General features: G+C 46.4%; 1 protein-coding gene and 1 long non-coding RNA gene across 2 annotated transcripts in view; one reads left to right on the top strand and one right to left on the bottom strand.

The window, feature by feature from the left end:
* Positions 1-8,383, bottom strand: part of LOC309517729 — a 46,417-nt gene extending 38,034 nt beyond the window's left edge. Inside the window, exon 1 of the long non-coding RNA XR_014213241.1 lies at positions 8,162-8,383. This is a non-coding gene — a long non-coding RNA (uncharacterized lncRNA). The remainder of the gene's footprint in view (positions 1-8,161) is intronic.
* A 165-nt stretch (positions 8,384-8,548) lies between these two features.
* The window catches only part of CACNG6 (calcium voltage-gated channel auxiliary subunit gamma 6), a 30,422-nt gene continuing 25,030 nt past the window's right edge, over positions 8,549-13,940 (top strand). The window contains exon 1 of the mRNA XM_082197124.1: positions 8,549-9,077. Coding sequence (XP_082053250.1) covers positions 8,753-9,077 — 325 coding nt within the window. The 5' untranslated portion in view covers positions 8,549-8,752. The remainder of the gene's footprint in view (positions 9,078-13,940) is intronic.

Raw genomic sequence — 13,940 nt, 5'->3', positions numbered from 1 at the left:
TGTTTTGTTTTTTTAAAACAACAGTGGGATTACTATTTCCCCAGCGGAACTTGTGCCAACTGGCAAGCAATCGGTTTTACAATCCTGGTATCCTGATCCTGAACCATGCTCGACTTTGCTCCCCCCTTCTGCATGCAGAAACGGGTCTGCAGATCCTCACTGCCGATCCGGATGGATTTCCTTTTTGACCGGGTGCCGCAAGATCCCAAGTGGCCCAATGTATAACGTATACCCCTTTCCATCTCCTTAGGAAACATAATCTCCCAGAAACTAGTTTTACTGACTGCTTTTCTCGGGGGTTGGACTCACATATCCTGCATCTGCAGCAAGAGCCGAAGGGGAGACTGTGTGGTGTAGTGGTTAAGAGCGATAGACTCGTAATCTGGGGAAACCGGGTTCGCGTCTCCGCTCCTCCACATGCAGCTGCTGGGTGACCTTGGGCCAGTCACACTTCTCTGAAGTCTCTCAGCCCCACTCACCTCACAGAGTGTTTGTTGTGGGGGAGGAAGGGAAAGGAGAATGTTAGCCGCTTTGAGACTCCTGAAGGGGAGTGAAAGGCGGGGTATCAAATCCAAACTCTTCTTCTTCTTCTTCTACAGTGCCAGGTAAATTAAGGCCTATCCTGGCAACACTGGCAGCAGGGGTATCAGATCAGAACCACACTATTTATTTTTATAGCAACCCTAAAACATGGACTCAGGGAAGAGTTACAATAAATAGATATTAACAAAATGGATATATTTCACCATTAATTGGGAAGGGGGAAGGGAAGGGGAAGAGAAGGCAGAAATCAAAAACTAAACATAAAAAATGACAAGACAGCCACCCAATTTCCACTTCTCTTTCTCCATGAATGAGAACAAAACTGGAACAGAATGTCTCACATTCGGCAAATATATAAAAAATATATATGTTAAAATAAAACTCTAACCAAATTGTATAACCAAACCAAAATGACTTTGGAAAGGGTGGTGCAGACTATTGCCACCTTAAACACACTTAGTAGGAAGGTAAGCATAATGAGAAGCGGTAGGACTTCGTTCTGATTAAGCATGCTTACTGTCTGGCTAATAAACCAGCTGACATAAAATTCAGGTCAAGAATTTTGGTTTGAAATTCTCCGACAAGAATTAAGGGTCAACCTATGAAGAATTCAAGGATCCCTGAATACAGCACGGTTTGATTTAGCCTTATTGTCAAAGACAATATGTTAAAACTTCAAAACAATTAAGTGCTTGGGTAATAGAAATATTGCTTGGTAAGAGGGTTGTCAGAGACTACTACACTCTCGTCTTTCAGTAGCTAATCTTATGGGAAAGCCATGTCTGAAAAACAGTTAGAAACTGTGATTGTCTCTTTACTGTTTCTTCCTGCCTTTTAAGAAGTAGTATTTCCCCCCCTCATTTGTTTAAATGAAAGTGTATAGTTTTTTTCGGAGGGGGGGCCGCTTAGAATTGTGTAAGGAGGTGGGCTTTTTTTCCTTTTTTTGTGGTAATGTGAGAGGATGAACAATTTAAAATTTGAGAGGAAAAGTGTACGTTTTAAAATGTGCAATGAGAAAGAAAACCTTTCAGTGGAAAAGCCTCACCTGTTCTAATTTTTTTCTGTATAAAAGTGGGTTTCATATTAAAAAAAGACAAAAATACAAGAACTTTTTTTTTTCAGAGGGACAAAATCCACTTGATTGTGCTACTTACTGGTGAATAAAGCAAGAGGAAGGGGGAAAAAACAATACAAATAAAAACAACAGTCTGTTTGTCATAACAACAACAAAATGCATGGATTTTTACTGGAATCTACCTTTCAAATAAAGTCCTATGAAAATATGTCCAGGGGAGGTTGTTACTGAGGGGAAGGGACACAGCCAAAATGGCTTATGTCACAAAAGGAGGCATTGCTCCCTTACTATTAACCACAGAGCTGCTTTCTAGAGGAGATCACAGACACACGGGCTGCATATGCCCCATGCATTTAAAGTACATGGCTTCCCCAAAAGATCAATGGGAACTATAGTTTACCCACCACAAAGCTACAATTCCCAGCACCCTTAACAGTTCCTGGGGTTCTTTGATGGGGGAATCATGTGCGTTAAATATATTAGCCCCACTGTTCATCAAGTCTGGGGATTTTGAAAAGGGTGACCCTCTCCTTGCACTAGAGTAGGGATGAGGAATCTGTGGCCCTCTAGATACTGTTGGGCTCAGCCAGCATGTCCAATGGCGACTGCAGTCCAGCAACACCTGGAGATTCTTTGCTAGGTTGAGGGTGAGTGGCTGCGCAGACAGCTAGCTCATAGGCAGCTCTCGGTCTCTCCCACTCTGTGGTCTGTATTTCCTTTGGGTGCCATCTCTTCCTTATGTTTGGCAACAAGCTTGCTGTCAAGACACGTTTGAACTGAGGGAGAAAAGGAAAGAAGAGCACTAATCCACTAATCCAAGGTTTCAGGCAGGAGTCTTTCCCCAATTCTACCTGGAGACACCAGGGATTGAACCTGTGACCCCCTGCACACAAAGCAGATGTTCTACTGCTGAGCTTTGGCCTTCCCCTCTGACTGGCAGTGGCTCTCCAGCAGAGACAATTCACACCACTTGCTGCTGCAGGCGGTCATAGGGATGAGGCCTGATGCCTTCTGCAGTCAAAGCATGTGTTCCCTGCTCCTGAGCTAGAACTCGCTAGCAGCCTCATGCTCAGCATTGTTTGGGATTTTGAAGAAACAAAATAATAATCCAGTTTTGAAAACGATGGTTAACATCGGGGCAGTTTCCTGAAAGATTCAAAATGGCACCCAGTTGTATCCAAACATAGACGGAAACCAACTCCATGATCTCTGGAACCATGATGCAAAATTGGTTAGCATCAGTGCAGTTCTCAAAGGTTTGATCCGCCTGGCATCCAGTTGAATCCAAACATAAGCAAAAACCTGCTTGGCTATCTCAGAAACCATTATGCAAAGACGTGGTTATGATATTTGGTTTGGAAAGGTTCAGGTAAGTCCATTTGTCTTTCTAGCCACATCGGCAAGTGGCTCCCCAGGGGCTCAGGCAGGTGGAGGGTCTTCCTCACCATATGCTATCTGATCCTTTCAGCTGGAGATGTCAGAGATGGAGCCTGGATGTTTCTGCATGCAAAGCACATGAGTGCATGTTGTCTGACTAAGAACTAGTGGAGGCTGGACCAATAGGGTGAATGGGGCACTGCCCCATCAACCTCAGACGTTGTATGGGGTAAAAGTGCCATAGGATAAATAAATACTTCTTTATTTCCCAAAACGTCAACTCTTGTCACCTCTGCCCTTAGACGCTGACAGCTGTCACAGAGCAGTTTTGAGATGCAAATAATGTGCTAGCCTAGCTTGCTGCAAATAATGTGCTAGCCTAGCTTGTTGCTGACAAACCTGACTTAATTTTCAGCAAAGCCCCATGGTACAATCACACATTTCAGGTGTTAATAAAGCAGGACACACATAACAAAAAAATTAATAAACAAAGCAGTACTCAATTCATCCTTCTTCCTGACAGCACAGCATGTCTTCTCGGCCTGCATCTCACTCCCTGCAGCACAGCACCCCCTACAGATCTCCCACTGCCATTTCCTGCCAGCCCTGAAACAGCTGTCATTTCATGCTAACTCAGTATTTTTCCTCAATCAGCTTGTGCTGAGAACACACAGCATCCTGCTCCCCGAAGGCAGTGGGGCGGGGGCGGGGGGACTGTGGCACCAGATGCTCCAGCCTGCTCCTAATTGCATGGATGAACACTCTAAAATCGCCACTTGGCCCTCTGTTGATTTTACTTAACACCTTCAGGCCTGGACCCTCCTGTCCTACACTCTTCCTTTAGCCCTTGTCTAAAGCTTAATGCGTTTGAATTATGGTGCTGGAGGAGACTCCTGAGAGTCCCATGGACTGCAAGAAGATCAAAACTATCCATTCTTAAGGAAATCAGCCCTGAGTGCTCACTGGAAGGACAGATCCTGAAGCTGAGGCTCCAATACTTTGGCCACCTCATGAGAAGAGAAGACTCCCTGGAAAAGACCCTGATGTTGGGAAAGATGGAGGGCACAAGGAGAAGGGGACGACAGAGGATGAGATGGTTGGACAGTGTTCTTGAAGCTACCAGCATGAGTTTGACTAAACTGCGGGAGGCAGTGGAAGACAGAAGTGCCTGGCGTGCTCTGGTCCATGGGGTCACGAAGAGTTGGACACGACTAAACAACTAAACAACAACAACAAAGCGTAATTTCATGAGAAAATCTGCCTCCTGATGGGCAACAGAGGGAACGCTGGACAATCGAAGGGGAGGTGCCCCAAGATTGCTGCCAAGCAGTGGCGTAGCGTGGGTTGTCAGCACCCGGGGCAAGGCAAGTAATTTGCGCCCCCTAACCCGGGGCAAGGCAAGTAATTTGCGCCCCCTAACCCCTAACCTGGCGCCGCTGCCAGCTTCTTCTTGCTGCTGCCTGGTCTGGTCTGGTGTGGTTCTCTCCCGCGCTCAGCGCTGCGCTGGGCGGCCGCTGCACTGTCCCTCCCCCAGATAGTCCCTCGCTCTCTCTCCGCACCACACGCCTGGCACCCACCCCCTCCACAGTGGGCGGCGACCCAGCGGCTCGGATCGGATTCGCACAGTCAGCACTGCAGTGAGAGAGAGTGAGTGAGCCAGGTAGGGGCAGAGAGCTGCGAGTGCGAGCGCGCGCCCCCAGATGTTGCGCCCGGTGCGGCCGCCCCCCCCCTGCACCCCCCACGCTACGCCACTGCTGCCAAGCAACTGTGATCCATTCAGAAAAACAGGAACATTGCTACTACTCCCACTAATGCTGAACTCGAGTGGTCTGTGCCAATCGAAATGTGGCCAAAAAGAGACAAAAACAGCCATTCCAGCATGCCCAGCTAATGTATGCAGAGTTTCAAAAGAAATTAAAGCCAGACGCCCTAGAAGGGGCAAAATCTTCCAAATGATACATGTCTGCTGAGCATGCATGCTCCCCAGGAGTGACTCACCCTGCTCAGTTACTCTTATCTCCTGTTCTAAGCAAGGCTTGTGCATCAGGCATTTGAAAGCCATTTCAATGGCTCTCCGCTGTGTATGAAGGGAGGAGGAAGAACCAGGAGAAAGGAATTGGTGGTGGAGGGAAGACAGGAACAGCCGGAAGAGCGAGAGACAGAAGGGAAAGGGGGGCAACAGATGAGATGGGGGGGGAGAGATAGGAGCAACAAAGAAGGGGGTGAGGAGTCAGGAGCCAGAAACAGCAGGAGCAACAGGTGGAACAAGGGAAGCAAGAAACAGAGACTATATGGAGCTCACCAAGGAGAGAGCACATCATTCTGCAACAGGTCCCATTTTCATTCTTAGGTTCTGAACAGGTGCCACTGTGATGGAACACCTGTTGACAACCTGCTTGGTCTCATTCCCCTTCCAGAAATCCAGGAATCTACGCAAGGTTGCAGGTGGTGATGCCTTGCAACACAAACCGCAGCGTATTTCTGCACCCCCACCCCAAGAGGAATGTTGCTTTTCAGGGACATACGTAGCCAGCATGGAATAGGAGCCTTGTTCAGGCCTCTCAGGAGAGTGTGGTAGCAGGAAGGGGGGAAAGATTTCTTCTGAAGGAGGGAAAGGAAGAAGTCTTCTCTCACCTCTCTGAAAGACTTCCCCTGCTCTGCCCTACAGCGCTAGAGATTTCAAACCCTTGGGGGGTGCCAACCCCCTGAATCTAATCACTTTGTAGCTAAATGGGGAGGAGAGTGTTTTGGTGAGAGGGAAAGAAAAAATGTATTCTTTTTCCTTTTGTTTCTCCTGAAACATCCATGGGTGTTTTTTTAATCTCATAGCATGCATTCCACAACCCTAATCCTGTCCCCCTCTAAAACATTATTACCCCCCCCCCATTTTCCAGCTTCTTCTCCTCTCTCTCTTGCCACCACAACATTCCATACATTCTGGAACTCACAGGTCCTTCCTTGCCCAGCCAACTTTTGCGAGATTAACTTTTCTTTTCCTTTTAAGTTGCAAATTTATAAACTTGGAAATCTCCAGAGTATATAAAAAGCGCCGTCCTATATTTGGGTGGCCCAATTTTGTTTACAAACCAATAGACTTTCAACCGCCTGAGCCGCATTTGAGGGATAACAATAACAACAACAAGAACAGCAATATGCAATTAAGTTTAAAAATTATATCCAAGTCACCAAGAAAAAGGAAATATGAGGAGTGAGTGAAGAACCGGAAAACCAGCCACCGGCCATTGGGAACCACAGTCCTCTCTCCCTAGCCTCGTAGTCTACTTTCTTAATTAAGGATGAGATGATTGGACAGTGTTCTCGAAGCTACTAACATGAGTCTGACCAAACTGCGGGAGGCAGTGGAAGACAGGAGTGCCTGGCGTGCTCTGGTCCAGGGGGTCACAAAGAGTCGGACACGACTAAACAACTAAACAACAACAACATCATTCTTTTAATCCTCTATGTTCACACAGAGGATTAGATTTAGATTTAGATTTAGATGCCTCTAAAAGGGTAGAGTGTCAACCCCCCCAAAGTGTTTATACTTCTTCTTTCTTTCTTATTTTCTTTATTTCTGTCATCCTTCATTCCTTCCTCAATGTGTGTTGCACTTGACAGTGATGCGTGGCACCAGCCATACACATGACATTTTACGAAATACAAAAAGACAGGTCACTGCCCTGAGGAACCTACAGTTTGAAATTCTTCACAAGAAAGGCTTCTCTTATTTGGTAATATAAAATGCTCAGCTATGCTTGTGTAAGGAGATTAAGTTGGGATGGGGGAGAGAAATGATTCAGTTTGCATTTAAAAATAAATTTTCTCTCTAATTCTCTCTTTCTGAAACAATAAGTGAACCAAAATGCAGCTATGCATCAGAATACACACATTTTCTAATTTTGCAATGCAGTTTTCCCTGCCAAGTTATGTGTACAGAAATACAAACTGTACATATACATGCATATTTTCTATTTGAAAAATGTATTGTATTAGGGAAAGCTGCCTTGCAAAAATGTGTATATTAGGCAAAATTGCATACAAAAATTTGCAAAATAAATCTGTTCGTTTCACATTTTCCCTGTCAGTTTCTGTTAATTTCCTGTCTAGTTCTCATTTTTTTTCAAATTTAAATTCTATTCTGCACAATCCCACAGTGTGTGATTTTTTTTAAGTCCTCAGAAAAAATCATCAGCATTTTCATGAGAATTTGCCCTATTTTTGCAAAGAATTTCCCCCTCTTACAATGCATTTTTGTACACACACACACACACACACCCCAACAACAATATGTGCATTTTTAACCCTAATATGTGCATTTCCGTAGCCAGTACTTAGCTGGAGCCCTGCATCGCAAAATTCAAAAAAGGTGAATTTCGTTCAGGAATTGTTTCAGAAATCACAAGTTTGGTGGGTTTTCCTTTAAGTGCAAATGGAATTTGATTTCTCCCCCAGCAATAGTCCTTATTGAGTATTCGTTCAGATCTGTTTATGGGGCGGTTATAAGGCAAGGAGCAGTCTGCCTGAATTCATCCAGATTTGCTTTTTCGGTAGTTATTCATCTTCCCGTTAATCGTTTGTCCATCCCACACTTTTCAGTCCACTCCCCCACCACTTTCCTAACCGCAAAAAGATCAAGTATGTTTTGTAAGAGGATTTGTTGCATCAGGCCAACAGAGCACATTAATTCTCTTTAATTGCTCAAATTTCTGGTATGCACTAAATCCCTCCCACAAAACACTGATGGTCTGGAGATGACCACTTCCTAATCCTGACAACAAGCCGGAAAGGTCAGTCAGCATTGCTATTGTCTGTATTGCGTATTGGAGGGAGGGGAGGGGAGGGAGGGCTGAGAGACAGCAGTTTGCCTAATGGGAAACTCACGGCCCCCCAGATGTTGTTGAACTCAAAAGCCCATCATCTCTGGCCAGCATGGCTCAAAGAAAGGAGCTGTAGTCCAACAATGTCTGGAGGGCTACGGCTTCCCTACCTGGCCTAAGGAAAAGTCATAGCAGAGGTAAGATTTACAACTGCAAATGCAGAAGGAGGAAGCGCTGGCATACTTGCTTGGAAAGCACTTGTTGAAACAACGCTTGCTTCCCGTGGGACTTCTAAAGAAGTGTGCCTAGCAGTAGACAGACTTGTACATGATTTTAGTGCTGTGCATACTTGCTGTTAATCAGGGCAGTGTGAATCCAAAAGAGGTATTGCAGCCGGTGCAAGTTCCAGAGACTTGTGAAAATGCCTTGAGGTATTCCGGTCCCAGCAGGGGGTGCTGTCGTAAGGTGGGGCAAGAGGGTCCCCCCCCCCTTGCTGCTGAAAGAGCTTTCCATTTTGGCCTCTGCATCGTCAAAACCTTCAGAGGCGCACAGGCACACACACACATCCAGACTGTCTATGCGCCCTGGAGCCTTAAAATAACCCTGATTGCCTAGGCGATGAAGAGCAGGAACAGGTGCTCCGCACATTTGCCAAGGCGGCCGGGGGGGTGGGGTGAGGTAGCTGCTGTTCCAACCCTGGCCTCACCCTGGGAAGCCAGGGCATTGGGCAGAGAAGGCAGGGGTGGGGTGAGGGTGGCCAAGCAACATTTCAGCCCTGCATGCAACGTGTTGACCTAGATAGGAGCCAAGAGAAGCTGCGAGGAGCCCTCACCGAAGACCCAGCTTAAAGCCTGGGGGGTTTGCAAACCGGGTTCCGGGTAGCTATTCTAGAGCCAAAATAGATCCCTTCAAAAGACAAGGGGGAGCAGGGCAAGGGGCTATGATGTGGCCAAATTTTTTCCTCCATGACGAGGAGCAGCGCATGGGGGGGCGCACGCGGGCAGGGGTCAAGCGGCGCAAGGTCCTGACGGATGAGCAAGAGGGCAAGATCAAGCTGGCCTTCTTTGTGGCCATCGTGGGGATGACCCTGACAGTGCTGGCCGTGGGCACAGAATTCTGGGTGGAGCTCAACACCTACAAGCAGAACCAATCCCTCGTCTGCGAGGCGGCCCACTATGGCTTGTGGAAGTTTTGCCACAAGAAACTCTGGATGGATGTTGTGGAGGAAGAGAGGGCTACCTGTGGACCCGCAGAGCTGCCTGGAGGTAACGGTTTACCTGAGCATGTTCCCGTTTTCTTTTCCCTTACTCCCCACCCCACCCCACCCACACTTTCATAAACAAACACAGACACACACCCTGTTCCTGAAGTTGCCCCCTCCTTTTGATCAGCTTCCTCCACTTCCCAGCATTGTTGTGTCCAACCCCCAACCCCACCATCTTTTCTGCTATGCATCTGGGGAATGTGGGCTGGTGTTTCCATGTGATGCAGCACATTCAATGCATTACATGCAGGATCATAAGGGATGGGATGTGTGGACTAACAAGGGACGATGGTGGCTAGATCTGGACTGCTGGCAGCCCCTAGTTAAGTGTGAGGCCCTCCTCCCCAGTTTAGTAAAGCCCTCCATTATCCATTCTTCAATTAATTATTTCGTTGCATATGCCGCCCTACCCAATACATTGTTCTCATCTATTTACCAAAAAGCAGTCCAGTGTGTTTGTCTTTCTCCCTTTCCTTTTTTGCTCCACCCCAGCCACATCCATCAGGCCTTCATGTGACCCGCGGCTCACAACCTCAGCCTTGGCATCTGTTTGCAATTTCAGGCTTAGCCCAAGCACTTGCAATGCAGAATGCTGATGCGTTGATTACCTCCTGCTAATGAAGGATAATCTCCTTGCCTCTGCTAAGCATCTTTCTTCCATCTCCCATTCTGCAGGGAAAGGCTCTACCTGAACACAGTATAGCTTGAAACGGGGGAGTTATGGTTGAAAGTATCATCTTCTGTTTGACGTAAGGATGACAGTTCACAGAATCAGGAACCTCCATAGAGACCCCAAAGCCAAGTTTTCCATATTAACTGTAACTATTTTTTCAGTGCATGTGTAAACTGGAAAGGGAAAAAAGAGTGCCTCTGAGACTATGCAGAGAGTCTGCCAGCTAACACTTAATCAAGACAACCAACACCCATATATTTGATGTTAGATTAGCAGAGCTTCTAGGGAAAGATATGGCCAGGACACTGGGGTGGGTAAGGGGGATTGCCCCTTTAATTAAAAAGGTTGGCTAATAGCATCAGGTCTGCTCCTGCCTTAAGACTTTCATTATTTTACTTAACAAGATATAAGCATAAGCAAAAGCAATGTAAGTAGTTTTCTACTCAATCATTCATTACAAAATCATGCAATTAAGTAACTGCAATATTGAACCCCCTGTATTTATCTTCTGGCTGTTCTGCAATGATCCTGCTCCTGCCCAGGCCCCATCGCCACAAAATCTCTGCCTACAAGTCTGTGTGGCTTTCAGGCAGGCTCAAAATGTGGCATTTCCCATTATAGGCATTGAGAAATGCATTAATCCAGCCATCTATTTGTGGGCCAATTTGCACGATGGTTTTCACTTCACGACAGCAGGGCGTGGGTTCCATGTGCGCCACATGATGCACTCACTAGCTAATCTGTCCATCCGTCTCCCCTCTGTGATTTTTGTCTGTTTATTCTTTGTGTGTTTTCAGAATTGTTTTATTAGCAGCTTTGTGTGTGTGAAGTGGCGTTTTGGGTTTTGTTATTGTTCTGCTGTTGGTAGGTCAAATTGCGGTTAGGCACAGTTCTCACTGAAATCACTGGGAGTGCCTTAAACTTGAAAAACCTTTTTTCCAACACTCCCCCCCCCTCAACTTGTATCTTAACTTATGGATAGAAGGAGTGGCTTCTTGGGCCATAAATTGCTATCAGCTGTTTTCATTCCTGAACCTCCATTTTGCAACAATAGGAAAGAGAAGGGCTTTGTTTCAGAGAAGCAGCGAGGAACTGCTTTTTAAATCTTTTAATCTCCCTCCTTTGGGAGGAAGGGTAGGGTATCAATTGAAATAATAATGAATGAATAAACAACAACAGCTTCATTTGTATTGCCACATCCCGTGAAGCACTGCAGAGTACTTTTAGCTTTAACGTGTCTGCCCGCCCACACACCAACTGACTCTTGCCAGCGGCAGAGGAAGCCGCTCGGGTGCCTGGACCCTGCAGTGGCGCGCCCAGGGACAGTGCGTGCCGCCCATAGGGGCGGGTGAGGGCAGGGCGCACTGCAGGGCCTCCAGAGTCTGCCTGCCTCCTCCCACTCAGCTGCCCTATAGCTGGGGGGGGGGAGGCAGCAGGCGGACCGTTTGGGCTGCGCGGAACCTGCGCACACCCAAGCCACCGCGTCTCTCCCAGGAGACTGCCTGGCATTTTGTCGCCCCCCCCCCCAGTGGTGACACCCAGGGCGGCCAGCACCCACCACACCCTCCTTCCTCCGCCCCTGGCTCTTGCACAGGCATTTGCCTGACTCCTCTCTCCATGAGAGAGAGAAAATGCTGTCTACTAATCAGCAACTTCCCACTGTAATCACTGGGTTGTGGCAAGGAATTTGATATTAATTTTATTAATATAGCACACTCTGCCCACTAAATGGCAATTCCATCTGCAATGCCTCAGCTGTGAAGAGCCACCCAGTACAGATTGCCCCTTAGTTTTCTCCTACAACAACCTCTGCAGGTGTGCAACTTAATCTTAACAAACATTTTCTTATTATTGTTAACTCTGAATTGGGCCTCTGTCTCACGCCTTCCTAGACTATGCATTGGATGATGAGGTCTAGTTTGGAAGGGAAATCAGAATGCAGAATCATAATCTGCACAGGTCTATTTTCTGATTCTATTTTTTGTTTCTCCTGGCTTATGGTTTGGAAGCAGAGATCTTTCAAATAGTTCTTTTTCTCACTTGGCTGCTTTTAGACAGCTATGATGGGCCATTTGCAGAACTTATACATGTGGCTTTGGACTGGAACCTGTGATCTCAACCTGGAGTTTAGAGACTTTGCATACACAGAAATACACATACAGTATTCCTCACGTACATAAAAAACCCATACAGCTGATCTCCCCTGCCCCAAATAGGCTACATATATAATTCTAAGCTGCAAGCGTCTTGCGTTTCACTCCTGAACTTGTTTGCTCATCTCTATTGTTCACTCGCACATCTTTTAATGTAAATCCATTGTTTGGCTTTGAGGTTGAGTAAAATAAGGGACAGATGACAGAAGACTGGTTGGGATAGAGGCAGCGAAGACGGTGCACGCAGAAAACCCATAAGTTTGAAGAAAAGTTATTTTGGGGTTTCAAAGAGTCAGATTATATATTACAGTGGTACCTCAGGTTACATACGCTTCAGGTTACATACGCTTCAGGTTACAGACACTGCTAACCCAGAAATAGTGCTTCAGGTTAAGAACTTTGCTTCAGGATGAGAACAGAAATCGTGCTCCGGCGGCGCGAGGCCCCATTAGCTAAAGTGGTGCTTCAGGTTAAGAACAGTTTCAGGTTAAGTACGGACCTCCGGAACGAATTAAGTACTTAACCTAAGGTACCACTGTACACCCAAAGATCCCTGGATGATCTCCCATTGCTGATGTTAAACGAAATACACCTGTAAGGAAGGAACACAGGAAGCTGCCTTATACCAAGCCAGAGCATTGATCTATCTTGCTCAGCATTGTCCACACTGACAGGGAAGTGGCTCTCCAGAGTTTCAGGCAGGGGTCTTCCCCAGCCCCACCATGGGGATGCCAGGGAATGAGACTGGGACTTTCTGCATACAAAGGAGAGGCTCCACCACCAATAGGATTGAGGAAGAAACGCGGAGGTTGAGGTTACGTAACCCTTTGCCCACACCCCTAGCCCATAGCTGTCAGCTTTTCCCTTTTCTTGCGAGGAATCCTATTCGGAATAAGGGAATTTCCCTTTAAAAAAGGGAAAGGTTGACAGCTGTGCCCTAGCCCATGATACTTTTCTGATCTAAACTGCTATACCACACAAACTTTTTGTTGTGCTGTAACCCCTCTGGACAGTAGTAATGTGGTAGCATTGGAGAAGCATTGCAGAACAACTAACGGAGCAGAATCAATTCACAACTGATGCACTGTTGTGTCGAGAGGATGCTGCAAAATACATCAACAATAAGACACCAGTGTGTGGGGGGGGGGTGCTTCATTCATTCTGTCTGTGTCACACTGAAAGTGTAATATATATTTATACAGGTCAAGTACAGAAGAACTAATAAATGTGGGGGGTTTAGGAATTAAGCCAGCAGGCACAATGCTATCCTGCTGTTTGAAAACTATAGCATGAGTGTTCCTACATTTGGTGAGCTGAAAATGGCCCTCATGAGAGATTTCCCAGCAATGTGAAACAGCTAAGTTAGGTTTCAACCTGAGAACAAGGCAGTGGTGGGCTTGGGGCTTAAAATTTCAGCAGCGCCCTGTTACAGCCTGAAGAGGAATGGGCGTGAAACCACAGTCAGCCTAAGGGAGAACCACTGTGGGAACTCCTTTCTTCTTAGTCCTTAAAGGGAGGGGGGCACTTCCCCTAATATAATTGATTTTTGTAGCTATTTTTTGTGAATCAGTGCACTTCCCCCTAATGTGTGCATTTTTGTACACATTTTTTGTGTGTGCAAAATTCAGAAGTGCAAATTTCAAAGAATCCCCCTGTTACAGTTTGTGTGTTCTCCAAATTATGTAGTTTCTCATTAAATGGCAAAACAAAATCAAGTTTCTCTCCCATTCCTAATGTTCGCCTATATGCACTTGTGCACAGTGCTGGCACAGGACACTTTGATGCCTGAAGCAGGGCCCAAATAACGGGTCCCCACTTCCTAGTAGGGTCAATACTTTGAAAGGTTTTGTTTGCGTCACCCTCCTTCATGACAGAGCCAACCCTATGTCCACACACTGGGGACAGAAAGAGAGGCAGAGAGATTTCACCTTATTTGGCCTTCACTCCCATCATCCAAGACAGCCATTTTAAAGAGATTCAAATCCACACTGAAGGATGAATTCAGTTCATTCCACATTTAAAGGCAGATATACCTAAT

The sequence above is a fragment of the Podarcis vaucheri genome (assembly GCF_965113315.1).
Source record: "Podarcis vaucheri genome assembly, chromosome: 13".
NCBI classification, from domain to species: Eukaryota; Metazoa; Chordata; class Lepidosauria; order Squamata; family Lacertidae; genus Podarcis; species Podarcis vaucheri.
Note: the sequence above shows the minus strand (reverse complement) of the source record. Positions and strands in the feature narration are given on the sequence as shown.